General features: G+C 39.4%; 1 protein-coding gene across 3 annotated transcripts; it reads right to left on the reverse strand.

The window, feature by feature from the left end:
• Positions 1-9,717: 9,717 nt before the first annotated feature.
• Positions 9,718-25,032, reverse strand: POGLUT3 (protein O-glucosyltransferase 3). 3 transcript variants are annotated; one of them, XM_074535189.1, is made up of 9 exons: positions 24,475-24,615; positions 20,130-20,225; positions 19,532-19,729; positions 18,869-19,155; positions 17,891-18,107; positions 16,356-16,552; positions 15,179-15,373; positions 14,058-14,162; positions 9,718-13,228 (listed from the first exon to the last, which is right to left on the reverse strand). In XM_074535189.1, exons 3-9 carry the CDS (start codon positions 19,626-19,628, stop codon positions 13,103-13,105), a joined length of 1,224 nt encoding a protein of 407 aa, XP_074391290.1. In that variant the 5' UTR covers positions 19,629-19,729; positions 20,130-20,225; positions 24,475-24,615; the 3' UTR covers positions 9,718-13,102. The 3 variants fall into 3 exon arrangements, with proteins under 3 accessions (XP_074391290.1, XP_074391287.1, XP_074391286.1); XM_074535186.1 differs by having other exon boundaries at positions 20,130-20,228; XM_074535185.1 differs by lacking the exon at positions 20,130-20,225 and having other exon boundaries at positions 24,475-25,032.
• Between the last annotated feature and the right edge of the window lie 209 nt (positions 25,033-25,241).

Consider the following 25,241-nt stretch of genomic DNA (forward strand, 5'->3'; position numbering starts at 1 on the left):
ATTTCTGTTGCATTTTCCAGTTACTCTTTATTAGAAATATGAGTATCTCAGTACAGGAGTGATCCAATTGACTACACACCAAGGAGTTAAATGGATTTCTTAACTGGAGGAGGAGGCTGTTACAACATGTTCTCTATATAAAATAAGTAATTTACTTTTATTGCTGGCTGTCACAATGCATTTAACATATCCAATTTATGAATAACTCATTATTTTGATATTGGTCTTCCAAGTCTCTCTGTGAGGTAACTAGAATTTACTGAAAATGCAGTCTCATCCACTTAGAAACCGCTTCCTTGCTGTAGAGTTGCTCAATTTCTATGATTTATCCTTGCAGATTCAAGGAAAACAGCTGGTTTGTATTAAAGATTCACTATACCACTCCCATGTATTGATGTATGGCCTTTGTCAGTTTTTTTGGGTTTTTTAACAAGAAGACATTATTTCCTAATATTGGAAGTGTTAAATAGAAAGAAAGTGCTGCACTGATTGCAGTCATTGATTAATTGCTTCTCTCCAAAAAGTACAGTCAGAACCAAAATGAACTTAATCCTAAAATAATAAAGTGCACAGGCAGTGATGTTACAATCTTGCTTAACAAATCCCTATGCCAACAATAAAACACAATAAAACCAGTTAAATCCTTAGAGTAATTCAAAAGTATAGATGTGCCTAATGCTTCATTTTCCTTGTGTATAATTGAATTGAGGTATAATAATTCACTATATTGTGTGCATAACCCAAGTTAAATAAGGAGGGAGAAGTTTGAGACAGAAATCAAATCATTATAGAAGAAAAGCAGAAATTTAGTAAAAATGTCAGATATCTGGGCAATAACCTAGCTTCCTTTCAGCAATTTCAGGTGAGGCAGCCAGAATACTTAGTTAAATAGCCCAAAAGCATTAGATATTTACATAGGACTATGATCTTTCATGTTATTTAAAGACCAAAAATCAAGAGACAAGCATTTAATGCCTAAATCAAAGCAGACCCATGTAGTAAGATATTCCAAGTAAAAGAACATTTAAGCACCTCATACCATTTTTCAAGTCTCCCTGCAGCACCCAAGTCAGAAGCCTACACTGCACAGGCTCCCTCTGTGGCTGCCAGAGCTGGAAAGGCTCTTCCCCAGAGCAATTTTACAACATTAATTACCCTGCAGAGATCCCAGGTTCTCCCTGCTGACTACAGAAGAGCCTTGAACAACTCTTCCGGATGTATCTCTGCCAAGGGACCAAAGACAGGTGGAATAAATCTGGCCATTAAGAGTCTGCCGTAAGAATCAGGTGTGGCTGAAATCAACAGAGAAACTAAGATTGAGCTGGGAAAAAAAAAAGAAAAAAAAAAAAGAAAAAAAAAAGCAGCTGTGGTTTAGTAAAAGCAGAACCCCCACAAATCTGTAAGTCAATAACATTGACTTAGAGTGGTTAGCACTGCAGAGATTGAGGATTTAGGAATCTAGTTTTATCCACTTTGACTTGCTTTGCTGAACACGTTGGGTGAATGCAAATGTTCTTAATGCTTTCATGCAGTGGCAATTTTGTGCATCCAGAATGAATACCACACAGAATTCCCCATATGGCAAAGTGATGCTCACAGTACCTCAGTACCTAGCCTGATTTTGATGACAGTGTCTGATGCAACACCGAGCAACTCTGTCTGCAAGGAAAGATAATGATCTGTAATGCTTGCATCCTACAGAGAAATTAGGTCAGAAAGTATTTTACTGTGAATATTCTGCTTCAATTACTTGGCAGTACTTGCAGAAACAGGCTCTTGATCAGGTTTAGGCCCTTTAGAAGAGAAACTAGAAAACGTGCAAAGCATAGTGAGGTTTCTAGCAGGCAGACAAAGCTGCCTAAAGAATACAGCATCTTCAGTCTCCCAAGAATTAGCAAAGGAAGTCAAGTTGGCCTATAAATATTTTCATAATTATCAAGCAGCTTTCAAGTGGCTTGTAAGAGATGAATTCCAGTCCATCATAATTAACTCTAAAAGACAGCTGCCTTCTGTGTGCTTAGTTTCTTCTGTTCTTCCTTCCCTTTAGTTTTGTCTTTACTTTGATGTTCAGCTTTGTTTTCCCTTGGATCACAGTTTCGGTTTTCAGCCTCACAGTGCATCCGTAACTGTGGGACCCAGAAAAGACTGGGAGCAATCAAAAATAACTGTCTGGTTTCAATTACTGTAATGAGCCTGATTTTACAGCCCTATGCCACAACTACAAAGCAGTGGGACAGCCAGTAGTGGAACCCAACAGGCCACTCACTAGCAGAATGCACCTTACTTTGCATTGCATTCCCTAACCTGTACAGCCCTCATCTCCTGAGGGAAAATGCTCCTCACCAGAAGAGGAAGATCTGCTCCTCTAACACCTGCAGGTTCTTTGCTGTAAAGGAATAATGGGCACCCTGCAGAGAAGTGCAAATATAGAAAATAAAAAGGTCTTTCTAACTTACCGCCGTGGAAAAAAGCTGTGAACAGATTTCCCCGCTCCAACCTTAGATAATTTTAGAACTTGAAATGGTCTAATAAATCACATTAATGTAAGAGAAACTGAACACATTTTTAAAACAAATATTTAATTTTTGTATTAGAATAGGCTAATAGTGAAAAAGCTCTTACAGAGAAGTATCTATTGGTATAAAGTACAGTCCCACATTCACTACATAGAAAGCAGGCTGAAATAGAGCATCTAGATTCCTGAATTTATTTTTCCTGAAAACAATCACTGGGTGAAACTCAGCTCTTTTTCTCCACCCTAGAATTTACAGAGATACTCTGAAAAATAATGTTTTAGTCCTACTCAACTTAAAATTAGCTCATCATATCCACATCCTTTTCTAAGCTAATTATTTTCTAGCTGTAAGTAACTACTTGTGACCCTTGAAGAATTATTTTCCTCCTCCTTTTTGAGTAATAAGAGAGGATATGTGTATAATTGATGAATTAGAGTCATCTGATGGACAAGCAAGCATGTAGGACAGGTCCTCACTTCTGGAAGAGCAGCATCTGTAAGTCACTCTGAATTAAAAACAAAAGACATGCACAGAAGGAAAAAAGCAGGAATAACAAAAAGCAAACCAGGAATAACGGAAGGCAAAGCAGGCAGGAGCAGGTTTGTGAATGGCCTTTCACAAGAGCTGGTCCAGAGAACAGACTGGGGTACCATGAGAGAGCAGAAAGGAGATGAGAGGTGAACAGGATACCAGTGAAAGTCTGAGCAGTTTTCTGTGCTCATCCTTGAGGCTGGGATACACAGGATTTCGGGCTCTCAGGCACATGGTGTGACTCGTGGGGTGTCCTGTGCAGGGCCAGGAGCTGGACTCAATGATCCCTGTGGGTCCCTTCCAACTGCAGCTTTCAAGGAGGTCACAGAAAGCCATCCCTGAACAATGAAACTGCCCCCATTTTAGATTTCTGAGTCCATGTATCTTTCCACAGTGCTTGTTTTCCCCTCAGCCTGACACTCGGATGTAAACTGCAACATAAGCTGAAACTCATGTCGTGACTTGACAAATGTGCTTCCCACCAGCTGGGAATGAGCAGAGAAATCCACCTTTTTCTTTGAGGATCAAGCCAGGATGAGGGGGTGACTCACAGGGAGCTGGCACTCCCACAGCCAGCCCTGTCTGCTCCAGGCCCAGGGTGCCTGGTGGCTGCCAGGGAGCGACTCTCAGTCATTTTTTCAAAAGATTTATATTATACTTCTCTTACTGAATAGTTCTAGATTTTAATTTAAAGTTGTATCAAGAACATTCAGGAAGGAGAGCATTGGTGAGTATCTTCCCTGTCAGAATATCCAATTACTTCAAGAATAATAGAAGAAAACAATACCTACTGCCAACAAAGTAGATTTTGTTACTGAGTTCAATGACAGTTGTAGACATGCAATTGAATCCCCCAATAGATCCATTTTTAAATGGATGTGTATATCCATTTGTATTTTTATGCAATGTCCATCAGTTTGGTAAGTAAGCAGAATCTTTGTTTCTGAAATCAGAGATTACCAGATAAGCAAATAAATACATTGATTTCTGGATAGCCTGTGACCAGTTAGATATGGTAGCAGCATGTGTACTACTTTGACTTCCTTTGTCAGTAATGTGAAGACCTGAGAGATAACTATCATATTCACACTGCTGATCCAGCCTCGGGTAGCGGGAAATTTTAAATGTATCAGAGAAAGAAGAAACTTTATTTCATTTTAATTTATTAATCCTTCTTATCATGCAGCATATTATCCTATTGTTTAATTTATCACAGGCAAAAAAACCTCGAACAAACCAAACCCTAAAGTTTTTTTTTATTTTGAAATAAAAAAGTTATATATGGTTAGTGCTGTTAGATCAGCTAGATGGATAAAACCAGGTAAATAAAAGAGGAGAACGCCTGTACTGATTAAGCCAGGAGATACTGTTCCACAAAACCTGTTGCCTTTTATATAACAAAGAGTTTCGAAATCCTTGATTGAAGAAGAGGACATAAAGCACAGGAGAAAACACACCCTAGATTTGCTGATGATATTGCAACTTCTTTTCAAAGACAAAGACTTTGAAACAGGGATCAAAAAGCTGTGAAAGTAATAGAAAGTCTATTTGAAAGCAGGCCCAACTACACTCACAAGATAGCTTTTGAAACCACTCAGGCCAGTTGTAAGAGACAGTTCTTGCCAGAGGCCTTCATCCCCATCAGTACTCCAAATTAAAATTTATTACAGAAAGCAATTACATGTAATTTAACATTAAATTAAAATGCAAAGCTAAATCCAGACAAGTATTAGTCTGACAGTATAAGGAAAAAACAAATGTAGGTGCAATATTATACAAATAAGGCAGCTGTAACTATAAATATATGGCATTGTTCCAGGGAAAAACAGAGGACCCTGTAATAAGCATTGGTTTAACTGAAAATACAAGGGCTGATTTCCCTGCTGTGAGGGAATGCTTGATCCTGGGGAAGTGCCAGGAAAGCTGTCACAGCTCTCAGACCTTGAGATATCAGCCAAGGGAATAGCTGCTGGCTCCATGACAGGAGCAAGTGTTCCTGGGAAGGGAAACATTAGTTTTCGAACTCATGATTTGTTTGCTTTGCTTGCTTTCTTTCCCAAAGGAAAATCTGCCTCAGCAATTAGTGAACAACTGATCCTTCATGAATCAATGATTTTTTTCAAGAAGGGCAAGAGGAGAAATTTTATAGGTTTAGATTCAACTCAATATACAATATTTTGTGTGAAAGGGAGACTTAGTTTAGTTTCATTCTGTCTTCTTTTTAGGCAATCTCTTTTAAGTCTTTGAGCACTATCAAAATATATCCATTTAATCAGAAAATGCTGCTTTCCCACGCAATTGGTGAGTATGGAAAATTTTAACCATTTATTAACTTGGGATAATGTAGTATAGTGATCCACTTCAAGAAGTCTAAAATCAATAATACGGTTAATTAACACAGTTTTGCAGTAAAAGCCAGACCATTTTAAGTGAGAAGCCGCAAAAAACATCTGAATTTTTTCTTATTAAATTGGGTTACATAAGTGACCAGTATCATAACATATTTTCTCTTTTTCCATAGAATTAAGAATTTTTCAGGAACAGACCATTTGGTTCTCAGAAACAAGTAGGAGACTACAATCTGATAGGATGCAATTTTCAAGGGCCAATTTGAGTTCAGTGGGTGTTGATGTTGCCTCTGTTGCCGAGTTCATCATCCACATTCATTGGGCTCTTCATATCTGGGCAGAGGTCGTTAAAATTTTACTTGATGGTGTAACCATGAGAAATAAATCTAACTGACAAGGAACTGAATTTCATCTCCATAGCTTTGCCAGTTACACATATAATTTCTTATTTGGGTTTTAGCTGCTCTTGACTAATGATGGAGTGGTTCAAGGGAATTGATTGAGGGGACAAATTGTTAAGTTATCAAGTTCTTAGAAACAGGAAACTGCTTAGCTGGATTTAGATGTCCTGTGTCTTAACCCTAAAGATAAGCAAGTTAATTTTTCATTTGTCTATGAATAGTAGGTGCTTTTCCCTCAATTTTTCCATTGGTTCAGGCAACCTTCAAGACCTTATCTATTTTTACAAATCTGAATGCACTCAGCAAAAACCCAGTGCTGTTTACTCTAATGGGACCAGAGTCTGGTGTTTCTATGGGAACATAATTTGTATTCCCCATCAAAAGTGATTTTTTTAATGGCCTCCTTCACAAGATAATCCATCAAGGAACTGGTGACAACTGCACCCAGTAACCTACTTAACAGATCCAGTTTGACAACAATTACACATTACTGCATGTCATCAAGGCAGGGTGTAACTTGATATTAAATATAGCAAACACATTTGACAGTGGACCACAGCTGCTTGAGAAGGTTGAAGGTGGTGACTTCGGAGCAGAAGAATTGTTTGGCTTTGGGGTAATACTGACTTGGGACTGGAATGGAGAAAACATCTACTGCATATGAGGGTACTTCAATCACCACCAGATTAAAGTAAAAGCTTGAATTTGTGGATGGTACTCAGAGCTGTGTGCTCATGAAGGACTTCCTGAAGATTTTAATTCATTAGATTCACAGGATAGGCATATGATGGTGGAGGAAACCTAGAGGAGACCTCATCCAAATTAGCATCTTAAGTGAACATACTGCCTGTTCTGCGTTGATTGGTTCAAGTTTTACAGGGAAAAGCAAATTTTCCCATCTCTCTCTCCATTTTGAAATAAAAGATTTAAAAGATTTAAATTGATAGCATGTGTTTCTGGGACTGGAATGGAACTACAATGAGAGAAATATATATTTATATATATATATAGAGAGAGAGCGAGAGAGAGAGAGAGAGAGACAGCATACATCTTGCAAAAGAGTAAAGCAATAGCTATTAACAGTTCCAGTGAACAATTCACTATACAAATAGTATTATTATTATGTTCAGGAAAAAGTCACAGTTTTTCTGGATCTTTGGGAATATTTTGATTTGAGACAACATTTTATCACAGGGAAATTTGCAATCCCAGAGGTAATCAGAATTTGGAAACTATTTCACAAGAAATACTGAGAATCATTCTGCATCTTTTCTACATGCTACCTGTATTTAAGTATTGCCAAATATTTACAATTGTTAGAAAGTCATAATCTGAGTGATCTCTACTAGAGAATCATAATCTAAGTGATCTTTAAATGCTTGGTGTTTTTAAAGAGTCAAAAGTCAATTTAGTACCAATCAGGTATTTAAAATTCACACCTACATTTCTGCTTCAGTTACAGGAAGTTTGGGATCAGTCTGACTGTTAGTTACCTTACAGACACAAATAAATCTTTCAGGGAATAGAGGAAATACCAAGGTCTAAATAATATGGAACGGTTGTAGTGTGAAAAGGCATGCTGGAGTTTGTCAGTGAGGGTTAGTCCATATTTAAAGTCCCTTTGTTCCTAAGGCAGAAGAAAGCAGAATTTATTGGCAGAGATGCAGCTTCTATCAGTAACACACATTCCTGACATTTTCTAAATAATCCACCTTGCCAAAAAGCCTAAATAAACTTCAGGACATTTGGCAGAGTGAGCTGAATCTCTTCACTATAGGATTTTGCTTGAGTGCTTATGTCAGAGGTATGTCTTCTTGATTCTTCTGTTTCTTACATTTTAGCAAATAAAATCTTATATAATCCAGGCTCTAAATTTCACTGTTTTGAATTATCTAATCTTGGCTATCAGTGTCAGTGTACAGTAACATAGAATAGTTTGTATCCCTTCAAATTAATTTTGCTTATAAAGTGTTTTGCCTTCGCTACAAAGAACATACCAATGTATCTGTAACAGGCATCTTTTTTTAAAAATAGTAAAAACTTCTACCTGCAGAGTGGGTTTTGTTTGGTTTGGGATAATAATGTTTCTTTTTTTCATTCATCAAATGAAATGAACTGTGCTGACAAAACTACCTTCTTACTGAGGTAAAAGCTGATGGCCTAAGCAAAAAAAAAAAAAAAAAAAAAAAAAATTATTTGGAAGAAAACCCAATTTTCATTCTAATTTTTTTTTCACTCTGAGAGCAGATTTCCATGTAAAAATTATGAAGATACTCAAATACTTTTCTATTGCAACAGTGAAAAATTTGGTGAGAGTAACACACAAGATGAAATCAGGTTTTGGACATGCAGGATATTAATGTGGTAGCAACCATTTTAGTTTATCGTGGGTATCAGCCATGAGATGGCAGATTTCTACAGCTGGAGTGATGAAAATGCTTGTCTGGGCATTTTGGGAGACAAAGAATAACTGAAAGTGTGGCAATGGATCCTGACTGATTTTTTAGTGTTGGGAATTGAGAGGGAAATATGTCATGCTCATTCACCAGGGGCCTACAGAGCATGCTGGCCTCTAAACATGTATAGCTTAAAAATACATTAATATTCTCACTGGCTGCTTAAAATCAATTACTTTGATGGTTCATAACTGTATTCACAATATTTTACAATTGTCTCATACCTGTAAAGTATATATGCAGCTTGTTGAAAGAGGTCTTGCACTTTCAGTCCAGGCCTGTAATGCCAAATCAATGTATCTCACTTCTGTCAAACCTTCTGTGTACTGCATGACTAGGATATATTGTGATAATGTATATTAGTAAGGTAAATTATTATATTATATATATTAATATTATAAAAGTATAATTAATATTAATATATAACTTCATAGTCTTACAAGCCAACACAAAAATATGTGCAAAACTTTGTATTAGCAAAGGAGACATAACCACAAATAGTGTCAAAAGTGTCAGCACAGAAAAGCTACATCACCTCTTGGAGACACTCGAGAGCTGGCTTCATCCTCCTGCTATGTGACTAGATAAATGCTTGTTGTGTGACTGAAAAGCAGTTCATAGAATAATGAACATCTGGAGGTCACACAGACCAAGCTTCATCTCCTTGGGGATAGCACTTAGGATTCTTTTTCCCTTATCTAACTGTAATTTCCCATGATGCAGCCAGTGTCTGTTGTTCGGATTTCTGCTGTGTCTCGCTGAGAAGTCTTCTCTCCCTAAGGCTGACCTAACCCTGCTCACTCAGCTTGTCCTCATACCCATGTGCCCCACTGCCCTTGTCACCCTGGTGGTCCATGCTGGGTGTCCGTGTATTTCTTGTACAGGGGAGTCCAAAACTGAACACAGGACTCCAGCTGCCGTCTCACATCTGCCAAGCACACCTGCCTTGACCTGCTGGCCCCCTCCTGCTAGGACACCTCCTGCTTATCACTGCGCACATGATGGACTCAAGGGATGTGCTACACATGTTTAAAACTACTTCAAACAAGCATGCAAATCAACCTTTTCCCCTTATTCTCACAGCAAAACCCAAAATTAGTGCCATAACTGTCTGCAGTATAGATTTTCCTATTAACAACTCAAACAGAAGCATTGTACTCAAAACTCAAGCATTAGTACTCGTATAGCTCATTAAAATCCTCTAAAACTTCTCACAGACAAGAAGATTCTCACCGTTAAATCCTGTGAACTTAAACAATATCAATATAAAATCTTGCACTTCATCACCACCCTTACAGAAAAAATTTTTGCAAAACTACAGTGCTAAAGGAGCTGATAATATCATAGGTTTATATAATGCTTCTTTTCCTTATTATAGTTTCTTTGCAAGCTTCTCAGACGTGCTCCAACAGGTGATGTATGTTTTCCCTGTCAGCTCTCCTCCCTAACTAAATAATTTACTTTGTAATGTAATAAATGTTGGGTGTATGCTTCCCAGCATGGATGTTTGAATCTTACATTCCATCAGACAAGCTTTGATTATAGGGTTTTTAAAATTATGAATCTACAAGGCAGGCCTGGCACAATTCTGTCACGAAACCAGCACATTGGTGATCTTGAGGTAAATATAAAAAAATACAGTCAAAAGTATCCATGAAACTGTATCTCCTTTATGTGTAACAGATCAGGATTTACTAGCTCTCATTTCAAGACAAAATTGAGGTTGGGTATTTCCCAGTGGGGGTGCCTAAATATATCAGGACATACATATGACCAATGTTCATTATATGAAGGTTCACTGGTAAGGTTGAAGAAATCTGAAAATAAAGAATCTTAGTAAAGACCCTGCCTTCCCAACATTACTGGATGTTAAACCCCTCCTCTGCAGATGCCTGTGCTTGAAAACATTGGCCCTGGGACTATACATTATTATAAACTATATACTATTTCAAACAAACAAACCTGCCTCTGTCATCACTGGTAAATCCCTGACAAAAACAGGTTTTATTCTCTATTTAGAAACTGAAATTACTAGAGCAAAATTTAGTACTGTCGTATGGTAGCAGTTTTCCAAAATTACCACCAACAAGAGATATCTACACCTTTGAACAGTCACTGTTCAAGAACTACCACAGAATAATACAAAGTCCAGTCTATGCATGCCACTTAAAAATTCTATTTAATGTATGTATTACACTTCACATGCAAAACCAGGTTTTACTCAGTATTTATCATTTCCTGTAACACACCAGGCTGATGGGTATCATCCTCTCAGCAAACTCACATAGATCTGACATCTTTTCTGGCCTGGTGGGGCACTTGTTACGATTGTTCTTCATTACAATTTCAATTGCATACAGTAGCACCAATGGAAAGAAGAGAGACTTTGCCTTACCTTCTTTTACCTTCGGAAGAGCTATAGCTGTAAAGTGAACCAGATTCTCTCAAATTAATATGGACTTGTAGTAAAAGTTCCACCATTTCTCTACTATTTTTTAACTACAGCAAGAAGATTAGTACAGTCATATTTTGAGGATATTTCTTGCTGTGAGCTATAAAAGCTACTGTAAGGCACTCTGTTGACAAACTAGTCTATGAAGTGATACTTGTTACAAAAGAGAAGACTTTTTTTGGCAGAGAAGAATTAAGAACAGTTTCTTCCCCTTTTTATGAGGGAAGGAAGGATAAAATATTCACATTTATTTATAATTTAAATTTTATCTGATTCTTCTTTCAGTTTGAAAGATTTCTGTTTCAAGCTAGGCAAGTTTTCCTACATAGGTATTTCCAAAGAACCATGAAGTATGTGTCATGACTCCCCCTATTCTCTCTCATTTTAAAAAATACAAATGAATCACTTTTGGACTCTTGATTTGAAATATGTGGAATACTTTGTTTTTCAACCATCTTTTATGCTCACTTGCCTTTGCTGAGTGCACCACCTCCATAAACACTGGTGAATATAAAAAGCACGTGGCATAACAGGTAATTTCCCAAAATAAGATCATGTAATACAGTAAAAATGACTGTGCACATGGAACAAAAGGAGAGCACAGACTCAGTCCTGAGTGTCAGCTTTAGCAATGGAACCCTGTTCCTGAACTTTGATGTAGAAAACTTTATGTCAGATGAGTTGAACACATATTTATAGACTGAAGTTCTAGGACTGGTTTTCATGCTAAATAAAAATACAACCACTATAACTATGAGTGTTAGAACCAGAACAAAGAGAGTTATGGGTAGAGCAACATGATACAGGTTTATTTCTTAACTGGCATAATATAATAAATGACTGATGGACAGTTGCACTGACCTCTTTAGAAAGACAAAGTTCTTTCCATATTTAGCATACTGCCTTTCTTCCTGCTCTAATGCAGAAATTTTATGCAATTTGCAGTGCAGAACCAAGAATGAAGCCTGCATGATGTGCAGTGCACCAAATCAATCAGACAAGTCTACTGTCTTGCAGACATCTCCATTCTTTTTAGTGTAGGGAGAATTCAGTATCCATGAAAGCTTTTATTTGCCTGTAGTGAGTCAGGAGCTGCTCAGGCAGGCTGCATTAGCCAAGATGGAAACACAGAAATGGGTGCTTGTGGGCACTGGTCTTGGTATTGGTGTCTCCTTCCAGGACTATTTATGCATTTTGAAGAATACGAACTTGGACAAAAATCAACAGAGGTATTTGGAGTTGCATCCAGGACTAGGATTCCTCTTCTGCCCCATCCAAAGGCACACTTTATCACAAAGGTATGACCAGATCCTTCTGCCCGTGTGAATTTTGCATTGCTAGCTTCATGGCTGCACATGAACTTCGGCAGAAGACCTGAAAACCTCTTGCCCAGTCTGGAGCTAAGGCACTCTCTGGAAAAAATGGCCTTGAATTAAACCAAGGAGGACAACCAGCTTCCCAGTTGCTTTACATGGACTCTAACTCCTAGACTATTACAAAAAAATTAAACTGAGCTGGTCTAAAACTCTGTTAAATCTAAAACAAATTTCAGATTTCACATAGTCCAGAATACTGTGGATGGTATTGCTGAACTAAGATACCAGTGTTTCCCATGACATGAAATTCCCAAGTCCTTTTGTGGAACTGTGACTACATGCACAGACAGTCACAGGAAGGGAACATGTTTTCAGAGTGGTGACTTGGAACCCAAGGCACTGTGACAGCTAGAGAGTCTGTTTTAAAGCAATATTTAATTCTGGTGATTCACAGCCATGATGCTTATAAACACATTTTTCTAATCTCTCCCCCTGCTCTCCATTTTCCTCTAAAATTGATGAGTGTTATATCATGTTGTCTGTTACCTGTCATAAACCACAAAATAATCTGAAAGCATGACCAGATCTGATATCTGTAAATCTCAAATATTCATTTTCTTTGTCTAGGTCGAAAATTGTTTTGCATACAAGAAACAATCTAACACTGAGGTAACATTATGAAGAAATCATAACACTGTTTCAATGTATCACAAATGCTCCTTTAGAATAACTTGCACTGACTCATGGCAAGATCTTTTGCGGTGACTAGTTCCTCACAGAACTTCGGTAAATAGGTCCCATCTGGAACACGAGCAGCTCTGTGCTCTGCTTCCTGATGATGCAGTACATCAAACAAATCCCCCAGACACTCCCCACTGCAGGCTCACTGTCTGTCTGGTGGTGGTCATGGAGCCAAAACTGTGAGAACCAACACTGTAGATCAGAATGAGCAGGAAAAATGGTATGAAAATACAAGAAGAATACATAACTAAGAATGCCTGCTACTGCATAAGAGTCTTAGATTTCACAGCTTAATTCCTATTCCTGCATTTTAAGTGGGTAATTTTCTCCATCCAGTACAGTTATAGATCTTCCCTTAAAGGCTTTTTCCTGTGGCAAGTGCACACTGAGTCCCTGTCATCAGGCTGAGGTACAAGTTCCATTCCATCCCGTATTTCAGGTTTGCTGGCTTGGCGTTCGGCATATTTCTGAAATATGTAAACAACATTTAAGAATGCTGTAAGCACCAACATATAATTCAAGAAGCAGAATTTTCCTCCTCCCTTCCACTCAGAAGCCTACCTTTACCAAGGCTCCTTATGCCATTGTTCACAGCCTCTGCACGAGGTGTCTTTGTAACACACCTACTAATGGGCTACATTGCCTCTGAAAACCTCCTGTCATGTTTCTGCCTATTATTATGGTAACTTGGATATTGTCATCATCTGTGCCTAACCACTTTACACAGATAATGCATAAAAATATCATTTTTGTGCATTGAACAGTTTCATCTTTTGTGTTAACCTGTGGCTGGTGAAGATGACATCTAAGTGCACAGCAGTACAGGAAAAAGATACTTTCAGAGAGGAGAAACTTTGTTCACTAGAGATTTGCATTTTCTAAGGAAGAAATGACTACTGGGCCTGCTTCATCCCCTACACTCAGTACTAAGTCACACTTCTGGAACTTCTTTTCCATATATTCATTGTTTTGTAGTAGAGTAGCTCAGAAGTATGAAGGGAAAAAGGAAGAAAAGTGGATATACAGATTATCTCCTACAGAGATCTACTGGAAACCAAATACCAAGTGACAATGAAAACAGGGCTGACTGGGGACGGGGGCAAAAAAAATTCCTGATTCTGTAAAATAACCATTATGTCAGGTAGATTCTTTAATTAAGAATCAGGGTTTAGCAAAGCTCTTCACACTGATCTATGAATAATATGTCTGCTAGTGATTTAAGTAAGGACTGAATATGAAATTTGTAGCATCAGTAGCAGCTGGGAGGAGAGTAATAAAGTGATCTATTGTACTCACCTGGAGCACTTTATAATAGTAGCAGTAAAACCTGTGAGGCTGAAGTAATTCTCTTGCTGTTAGTTGTCCTTGTTTAGCAATTTTTCTTGCTTCCTCATCATTCTCCTTGAAAATTCAGATGAAACAAATGAATAACAGAGTAACTCAAAGCCTGACTAGCATTAGAAGTTTTATTAAATGGGTTATTCAAATCTGCAAAATTAACTACAATTACTGGTAGATTGCAAAGGCATAATTAAAATTGCAGATTTGTTTAAAAATACTGGATTGCTTTTATTGTCACTACTGCTACCTTAGGGCTATCAATAACAACTTTCATGACTAACTGTACAATTTTGAAAACTCAATTGATTACTGCTCTAGCATTTTGTCCAAGCCTCAAGCTTCTTCAAAATCAGTTCTGATACCTCCCACATCTACTTTGTTTTACAGAGGACAAAACAACATCTCTTGTCCTCGCCAATGCAATGGAATTCAATGTCTTCTTTTTTAAAAAAAGTGCATGAATTAATGTATTTATTCTCAAGCTTTTTAGGTCTATGTTGCAAAGCTTTTAGCACTCTCCTCTGATTACTGAGGTAGAATTACAGTACTCTCAGAAAAGAAACTCTTGGTGTGTTTTTTTAACCTTAACAGCACTTCGACTTAAAGCACAAATGGTGTTTTCAATCACAGAATTTATCTGTTTGCTTACAGGATCCCAGCCTCCCACTCTGAGCACGTTACAGAGCAGCAATTTTTTGTATATTCAAACAGAACATGCAGTAACTTCTGCTCTAGTCAGGGCCTAAAAAAGCTATAGCATTAATTAAGTAGTATCTAGGAATCTGGTTGTTTCTTTCACAATTACCTTAGTCAGTATGCTAAGGCTCTGACTCATGAACTCTTCTGCCCATACTTAAAATGAACACTTAAGTACTGCCCTAAATAGAGATGGTTATTTTCCTTTATACCAGGATTTCAACAGAGTTCATGCTATATATATATATATATATATATATATATATATACACATACATATGTATGTATGTATGTGTGTATTGTGTGTGTAAATACAAAAGAAGATACTATTAAGATAAATTTGTTGATCACTTTAAACTTAAATCAGTAATGGAACTTACCTTAGCCCATTTTATTTTCTCTAGCAAGTCCTCTAAGTTTCTCTTAACTGGAACATAATGCTTCCAAGGTTTTAATCCAATATAAAAGTGTTCATAGTACTGGGAATCTTGCTTCAATACCAGGCTGTCACCCAGCAAGAGGTATGGAAACCTGTAAGCTGCTACGGTGCCATCTACATTCACTTGGTATTTGTACTACAGCATGAAGAGAGGAAAAAAGGTGAAATGTTTTGTATCAGAATGGGAACAATGACTGCATAAATTATTATTTTAACAGGCAAGAAGTAATGATGTTTAATCATTTTCATCTTCAAACTCATTTCAGTGTAAAGCACGTGTAGTTTCATGGTCTTCTGGATAATATAATGAAAAAAGGATTTGTTTTCAACATGAGGCTGACAGTCAAGAACCTTTGTGTCACATGAGCTGCCTGATGGGTGTCCTATTGAAGTGACCTGGGATAGAGCAAGGGCTACAGCAGGGATGGAAATAAAACTAAGCTATACTTCAATTCAAACAGAGTAAATTTATTCTGACAACATTATTATATAGAATAACCTGAAACATATTATTATATAAAATAAGCTGAAACATAATACTAGAAATAACCATTAATGTCATGCTTTGGCAGATGTTCTTGGCTGTAACAGCATTTCTGAAATACTGAACTTCAGAGCAGAATTTCAATTGCTATATATTGCAATGACTTTTTACAGGATTCTGTCCTCTTCATTTTTTTTATTTCTCTTGCAGTAGAATTTGTATGTTAAAGTACAACAAAAATACTCATCTATTTTTCTAATTTGTTACTATACAGACTCTTTCAGACATCCACAGTGTACTTGAAATGGCTGTAAATTGTGTCCATTGTTTTCATATTTACCTCAAATCAAAGAAACCCTGATGGTGAGAAATCCAATTTCTCAGTCTATTAAAACAAAAAAATAAGCCAAGATGGCTCTCTGAAGGTCTTTCTTGGCTTTCTCTACAAGTGTGTCACACTAGGACATGGATTACAGGTGGTTTATCTCCTATGCATGGACCTGTGCTACTATAGCAGCATAATTGTTTTGTTTACTGAAAAGAATTAACAAAAGTATGCTTTCTTTTCAGCTGAAATTAATTATTTGAAATAATTAATTTCAAAATTAATCAGAAACTATAATTTTATTACTACCTTAAAGAAGTCAAAAAAGCCCATCAGCTGAGCCTTCCCCAGCTCTTTTTCTTTTTCTCTGAAGAAGAAATATCCAGTTATTCCGGCATCCAGTAGTTCTGGATTTTCCTTGGATAACTTGACAAGATGGAGACGTTCTTCTCGGCTGTCTCGACCTCTGAATAAAGCCCTCTCAGTTTTGTTTTCCCAGAAGGGGCCTATGAGCAGTGAGTGACAAGACAAAAGCAGACAGCAGTGAAATGTTCAGGGTCTGTTCAAGGCAAATAAAGAACTTGGTTTGACAGTGGTATTACATTTGGAGACATGGTAGGACAGGCATGGTTGCCCATAAAACTTATTCATCACAGGATTAAACTCCCAATTCTGGTTTGAATTTTGGGATGGGAAACTCATACAAGGAAAATTGGAGAATTGCTTTTCCACTCAACAATTTTGTATTTCAATAACTTCAACTATCTTGAAAGCTACCTAAGGGATTATAATAAAATACGTAAGGAAAATGCTAATAATTAAAGCAATTCTCCATCCATAAAGCCTGCCACAAAAACCTAATTTCTTTAGTAAAATCCACCTCTGTTACCCAGCAATTCAGTTAGGTCCTTGAAGAACCATTTAATGATGCCTTAAAAAAGAAAATAAATGGCTATGTTGTGTCTTCTAAACACTTAGCAAGAGTCTGAAGACTTAATCTCTGCTTACTGCATTAACTATGCCCCTCCTCACCTTTCTGCTGAAAATTTCCCTAGAGCACCTACTAAATGGAGTAGTCTCTTACTGTCTCCTAATTGGAAAAGCAGCTGTACTAAATCAGTAAACACACAATGCCTCTAACTGATCATTTAATTGAAATATTTAATTTTACATCTAATAAAGAAAAGAGGAACTGAGAACTAATTAAATAAAAAGAAGTAACTTTCCACTCCAGTTTTACTCCTTAGGTATTGCTTATGCCATTTGTTTGATCCCTAAATATTCTTTGATTTCCTGAGGGGGAGGAAGACACGTGTCAGTACAGCTGACTCCTTTTTCAAAGCCAGAAAAGCAATTCAAGAGATCTTACTCTGAGGTATTTTTTCATATAGACAATGTTTTCTAATCTGAAAGAGGCTGCAGCATAGTATCTCCTTACTTCTTTCAGGATTCAAATTAAGTTTTTGTAAACAGAACATTGGGCCACAACACAGTCAGGAAAAGGGTTACTGTTTGATTAGAAGAAACATATTTGAGCCCTTGACTGAGGAGAAAGGCCTTTTAATTACATTTAGTTTTCCTTTGCCAGGTCACAGTAGGCATCTTCTGGATACCTTTAATGTCAAATTCACATGTATTGCGATCTGGACTTCTTAAATTTTGGTTCTGAATGATACACCAGCTTAGTGGCAGTGTTGACAAGTGTTTGCACTCTGTAAAGCCTAAGCTGCTTGTATTCAGAGACTTCCCAGGGCACTTTTAACTGAAGACTTCAACACATTTGAATGCAACTAGCTTATTTGATGGAAATCACAGATTCTTTTTAAACCCCCAGTCTAACTCACCTGTATTCCCTTGAATGGAAAGGAGATCATTGGTGACTCCACGCAGGGTTTCCAGAGTCGAGTGGGTTACATCATATGTTGGCAGGATGATATCTCTGGAATCCACAGAGCCACACCAGGAGATGACAGGTACAGGCCCAGGTGTATCATTAACCTTCCTGTGCTCAACTGGCCAGTCTCCAACATTGAGATAAAACTCCACGTCAGGAAGACGAACCTAGATATGTACCCAAGAAAGGATAATAACACAGAGAAGCTGTTTGTCACTCTTACATCTATGCATCAGTTCTCTCTTGTCATGCACCCAGTGCACCTAGTGGATAGTTCATAGATTTAGCTGTGCTTAATGCATGAATTCCAAGCTTTTTCCCTGCAGGGAAGTTTGAAAGGAACACCCAGAGGCCAGGAAACAGCTCCCAGTTGGGCCTTAGCCCTTGCAGCTTTCCAAGCAGTTCCATTACTGCCAGGAGCAGCCCCCACACATTACTCCTAACATCCAGTGTTGTCTTGATGGAATGTCATATCTTATTTCAGAAATTATACATTTGACGATACAACAATTGCAGTACTGCCATATTTAAATATGTTTAGCCTGGATAAGAGATGACTGAGAGGGGATCTTGTCAATGCTCACAAATGTCTTAAGGGCAGCTGTCAAGAGGATGGGGCCAGACTCTTTCCAATGGAGCTCAGCAACAGGACAAGGGGAGACAAGCATATACTTAAACACAGGAAATGCCATTTGAATATGAGGGAAAACTTCCTTATTGTGAGGAAGATGGGGCCATGGAACAGACTGCCCAGACAGGCTGTGGATAATCAAAACCCACCCTGGAGATAATCCTGTGCAACCAGATCTGGGTGAACCTGCTTTGGCAGGGGAGTTGAACTAGATGTTCTCCAGAGGTCTCTTCCCACCCCAAGCACTCTGTGGTTCTGTGATATTGCCTAAATAAGTGACATGATCCAAAGCGGTACCTTCCTGGCCAGCGACAGGAACATTTCATCGGAGAACATCTTGAAGTCTGTGTACTTCCCTAGGGAGCGCCGGTAGATGTGATTATCCAGGATAGTGTAATGGACAATAGCACCTCCTGTTTGGCTGAACTTGGCTGGGATTTCCTTGAGCATTCGCTGCAGGTCAATGGTGGGAAATGAAATGAAGTCTTTTGTAATCTGAGGCTCTTGGGATGGACAGGACATCATGTCCTGCCAGACCTCAGGGTCTTCTACAGGACAGTCACAGTATTCATGATAAACTGGTTCTGTGGAAAACAAAGCAACAGAGTCTGTATTCGTGATTCTACAGCACACATAATTTATACATTACAGTGGCTTGGCATTTTTATACCATGCTTTCTACAGTTTTCCTAGGAAATCATCCTTCCTATAATTTCTGGAATTTTGCAGTGTAACTGAAAAAACATCAACATTCTTCTCTTTTCAGAAATACAAGACTTTATGTTATCAGGGTGAAATTATTCTGCTAAATGAAGGTCCATTTCTGTGAACCTGCCAAGCACACAGAGGACTCAGAATTGTTTGAGCTGTACACAGCTACCACAGCCCATGTACTGCAGTTTTAAATATACCCTAATTCAGAACTTTGACACATTACATCATAACAAAAAATACCCTTACCTTTCAAAATATAAGGTGATTGAGCCACATGCTGATCACCATAAAGTATCTCAATTTTCAAGCCTTTTGTGACACTTCCATACATCCGATAACGCATAAGGAATGTACCATCATTTCTATCCAAAGGCCGAGGCGTGTAAATTCTGGTGACTTCTTTTGGAGAAAGTGCTTTAATTACCACTTTAAACTGTGTTCGTCCTGGCAAGAGGAAAATGAAACCAGACAAAATCACTTTAAGCTATTAGAATGACATCTAGTAAATAAAGGTAAGGAGCAAACTCCACTGAATTAAGACCACGGAATTAGTTTTCGGTACAATTTTTTAATTATACCAAGTTGGTAAAACTAGTTTCCAGTGATGAAATATCACCCTACCAAATATTCTTAGTCATTGCACACCTCTAAATGGAAAACCTGCAGGTGTAGATAGAAAGTTAAATATTTGATTATAAGACAGAAGGAAAAGCTAACAGTATTTTGAAGCTAAGATCAGGTTTTATTCTAAGTTTTCAAGTTAGTGCTCTGAGGACCAATAATTTCCTCTAGAGTAAGAAAGACAGAAAACCAAGTTAAAGTAACAGGAGAAAAGAATACTTGCCAGCTTGTGGAAAGGCAGTTGCAGCATGCAGGAGTCACATACAAATTGTTCAGCTTTGGGCTGCTGCTGACTGTCTTGCACATTTTAAAGTCCCAGCTACTGAAAAGCAGTGATAAGAGAATGATAGTAGAGATGTTCCCTGGACATCTGTCTGACCTGTGCTTAAAGATCACCAGCATTTCATCATTAATGCACTAAGATATGGAATAATTTATGGACAATACAAGTATGCATAAACATAAATCTGTCATAGTCTTTAGTTCTATCACAAGTGGTCATTGCCAACTTTACTAATTAAGAAAAAAGGAGGGGGACAAATTATTCACTAAGTGTGACAGTCTAAGCATTATGAACCAAACAAATACAATGCTACCACCAAGTAATATACAGAAACAAATGAAACTGAAAAAATCCAGAAAAAATCAAGATGTAACTAAAATCTGAATATGTCCCAACAGCACTAAATGGTTGAGATGTCAAAGTTATATTCTGCATCCACAGATAAATACACTGATGTGCTAAGTACCAGTCTTTTAATGATTAATCATGTCTTCCTTAGATCACTGGGTCTTGAAATTGGATTCAAGTACTGTGCAAGAATATTTAGATTAAATGACTCTCCCGAAGGAATGAACATCTCTGCCTCTAAAGGTCACGGCAAGTCACAAGCTTGCTTCAAGGTAGCTGACTTCAACCAAGTACCCTCTCCCTATGACTATCACCTAGTATTATTTGGATGAAGAAGCATTCAAATCCAGAGTTATGTCATGAGGTTCACAGAGGAAACCGTTTCCTGTTGGTATCACATCTTTGTCTCCTTGTACCCCTTTTATTAAACAGCATTTTTACTGGGTATAGTGATTTCCCACTGAAGAAAAGTAAGTTTTCCACTGTCATAAAAATGAGTGAATATTGTGAAAAAAAAGTCAAATATTACTGAATTTTATATCCTTGTCCTGACCTACAGGAAGTAACTAAGTGGGTCTTTTCCCCTGCTGGTTATGTACGTCCTGCTCTAGACATGAGGAGCCCTTGATCTGCCCAAAGGATATGTTGGGTTTAGCTGGTGGCACTTAGACATAGGAATCATTTGATAAGGGAAGTGACTGATAACAAAGCTCTCAGGGAAAAAGCTAACTCCACTGAAAGTGAAGGGGAAGAAAAATGAGACTGAGTGTCTCATATAAGTACAAATAATTCATTGGAGGAAACAGACTTCTTGTTTGTAATTTACAACATTGATTGTGTAATGGGGCCAAAGCCTCCATGGTATACTTAATCATGACAACTTTTTGCTGTTTTTTATTTTTTATTTGGAGGAAGTTACCATGGTGCTTTCACTCCTGTTTTTTTTGGTTTCTCTCAGCCCTAAGGAATTACAAAAAAAAATGTGTCCTTGATGAATCAGCAGTGCTACTATTTCTCTGTTACCCTGAAAACATGTCTGGGAGAGCATTTTGAGTACAAAATAATTTCCCAGCACTGAAGAGACAGTAAAATATAGACACAATCAAAATGGGATACTCTAAGTAATCCAGATAATGACATCTGCTTTATGCATTTTTTTTCTTCTTTGCAGCTTGCAAAAGAGGTATGCCATGCATGGAGGAACAAGCGACGAAATGGAGGGAAAGAGAGAAAAAGCAACAAGATACTACATTTAGGCAAATTGCTAGAGAAGAACAAAAAAATCCTAGACACCCTATTTCTGACATGTATGCAGAAAAGAAATTAAAATATCTGAAGGTTTTTTGATTCAACTGTTTTATTGGAATTGTTGCTGGTTACTTTCACAGATGGAAATCACAAAATCGACGGACTCGCTAAAGGGACACACAAATTATTAGCCTATACTTTCAGAGAGCTGGATGCAAGAGCATATATCCAGTAACAAACAAATACAGGCCTTGTGTGTGACCATCACAAAAGCCCAGGGATTGTGGTCACCAAAGGGAGGTCCTGCAGTGCCCAGGTATGAAGGTGACTGAACTGAAATGTACAACTCTGTCTGGCAGCACTGGAACGAGAGCTGGAAGAAGCATGCCCTGCTCTTTGAAAGCATTTGGTGAAACCTACAAGAATATCTGGGAGGCCTTGAAAAATATTTATTAGCACAGTATCATCTGAACAACAGATAATCTGAACAGATCATCCGAGATCATCTGAGCAACAGTTAACAGCTGATTTTATCACGGACAATAGTATATAAAGACATGGTTGGCAGTTGTTAAATCTAGGATAAAACTCAGCAGAAAAGAAGGATAAAGCTTATCCAAGTAGCCAAAGGAAAAAAATCTATGCAATTTACACTAAAAGAAAGTTCTGTATTTTCAGCAGGGATTTTCTTAATCTTTGAAATAATTTTTCTAGGGAAAGAATGAATTCTGCATCATTCAACAACCTCCTACAAAGGCAGGTAAACAGTTACAGCCTCTGGGCTGAAATTCCAGTGTAATGTGCAATGGTGCATATCAATTCTGGTGAACAGACTACACATTCAGAAAACAATTCTGCATTTAAAATCTACTTATTATGCTATACAAGTTTTATAATGGATCCCAGTAAGTCCTGACCCACTTGACCAAAATTCTAATGCACATAAAAAACAATTGAATAGATTTGGACACATTTCACAAATGTGATGCCTTAACTGTGGTTCTGCTGCTCTGATCACAGTGTTCCTGTTTTGCAACGGGGGTGGATAATGTCAATTTTTTGCTATCTCCACAGGTATATTTTGAGATGCTTTTAGTTTATGTTGGAGAGTGGTGCCTGAATGAATATTGTTAATTGTAATTCTTAATGATGTTTTACAGATTTGAACACTTTACATCATTAGAGAACAGAAGTTTATACCCAGGGTCTCTATGAATACTTTAAACAGTGCTCATGCACTGAGTATGATCAACTCTACCACTAATTTTTTTAGGGATCCTTGGCACCCTCCTAAACAGTTCTTGGCCTGGGACAGCAGCTAGCACAGGCCGAGGCAGAGGCTCTTCCCTGCTGGCAGCACTCATGCTCTGTCTTTGACTGGAGGCCACAGCAGGTCACAGGATGAATGGAGATCACTCCATGCCAGATGGCATTGGGACTTGGAAACTTTCCTGGGACACTGAATTTATTAACATAAATACGAACACACACGAACACACTGCAATCAAAACTAGGTTCTCAGTACCCATGTCCTCCCACTTTACCTCGGAGGACTTACACTAGCATAAGAATCCAACTGAACTTCATGCCTTTCCACCTTTTCCAACCTGTTGTTTGAACCCAGGGCTCTCCCTGTGCAGCTGCTATCAGCCTCCACCCCACAGTGCAGTCGCATTCTGGACTGCAATTACAAACTGTGCTGACATCCAGCACCAAGCTGCAACAGCAGATGGAGAAAGCTCAGACCTGAAATATCTGAAGTATCCACACTCCTGTTAGACTGAAGACATCCCCTGTATAATATATGGCTACTCCTTAATTCTGCAAGCAGCAGCTTTCTAACTAACAAGACATGAAGAGGCCATGCATACTTGGTAGCTGCCCTCTCAGTACCATCTCTGTGAACAGTAAATAATACACAGCAAATTGAATAGCTTCTACCCTATGTAAATTAGCAACACAGGATTTCCTCTGGGGCTATCTCAGGGTTATCTTCATTATGAAGTCTGTGACACCAAAGTAATTTTTATTTCAAACTTAAACTATTAATACAGAGTGTGAAGAGTTAACTTGCAGCAGCAAACAGCTGACTGGCATCATATCACTGGCCTGCAAGAACGAGCCCAATTCCCACCCTCAGGTGAAGTGTCGTGGGATGGTTTGTGCTTGTGCTGAGTAAACAAAAATGAAAATTACTCCTTAACGGAACAGCAGTAGGATAACAGAGCCCAGAGGGCTCTGCTGACTGAGACACAAATTTTAAGCAACTGGTGTATGTGCAGCATTAAAAGTAATTACGTTACCACTTCCCAGCTGTGCACTGGGAATCTACGTCCACTAGCTCCAGGAAGACTGGTTCTTTCTGAGCTTACGGTTTTTTACAGTAAATTCCAAACTGTTTAGAGCAGACTACTGGTGAGAGCAGAGGAGGCACTGGGCAGCACCAGAAGAAAGGAGGCTGGGACCATGTGCTTCTCTTGCCATCCTGCCTGTCCCGGGCGCTGCGGGACCGGGCGCGGGGGGCAGCCCGGGCACAGCCACCACACGGAACGGGGAAAGGAAGGAAGGAAGCAAAGAGGAGGAAGAGGGCAAGGGCCGGGCACCTCCAGCCAGGTTCTGCGGCGAAACCGCGGCCCGGGGTAGAGTGTCCATTCCTGCCCCTGCCCGCCGCGGAGCACACGAACGGTACCTGGCGGGGAGCGGGAGAAGTTCCGTCCGGCCGCGCTGACTGCCTGGATGTAGAAGTACCGCACGGGGACGGTGACCCCCGCTTCCAGCCCGGGGCCCCACGCCAGGCTCCTCTCGGCGCTGACGGGGTCCTCGGGGTCCGCCGACTCCGCCGGCTGCAGCCGCGGCCCCGCGGCGCCCAGCAGCAGCAGCACTGGCAGCAGCAGCAGCCCGCGGCCCCCCATCGCCCCACCGACCCCTATCACGCCCGCTCGGAGGGGTCTGGGGCCTCCTCGGGCCCTGCGCGGCCCCCGCCCGCTCCCCGCCCCGCGGGGCGGCCCCACGGCGCCAGGGCCGGGCAGAGCCTGAGGGAGGCGAGCAGAGGGCCGGGCTTTCCCCGGGCGGCTGATTTCGCCTTTCCTGGTTCTCCTCCTCCTCCGGGCTGTCCCGCGATGTCCCCAGGGAGGTCGGGGGGTGGGAGCCCAGCCCAGCCCGTGTGCGCTGGTCCGCGCCGGCGGCGGGAGCGAGCCCCGCCCGCGGGGCACAGGCACAGGAGCGGGTTCGGAGCCGTGCAGTTCCCCGGAGCCGCGGGAAATACAGCACTGTGAGAGTGCTGGGAGAGCGGGGAGCGGGCTCGGGGCCGCTGGTCTGCGGCTGCCTGTCCCGAGGGGTTTTCTTCCCTGCCTGTGGGCGCTTTGAGGGCCGCGCTGAGGAGCGGGCGATCGGGGGTGTGTCGGCCCCCTCAAAGAACACGTTACCTGTGGTTTAGGATACAACTCAGCCGGCAGC

The sequence above is a fragment of the Zonotrichia albicollis genome, chromosome 2 (genome assembly GCF_047830755.1).
Source record: "Zonotrichia albicollis isolate bZonAlb1 chromosome 2, bZonAlb1.hap1, whole genome shotgun sequence".
Classification (NCBI taxonomy): Eukaryota; Metazoa; Chordata; class Aves; order Passeriformes; family Passerellidae; genus Zonotrichia; species Zonotrichia albicollis.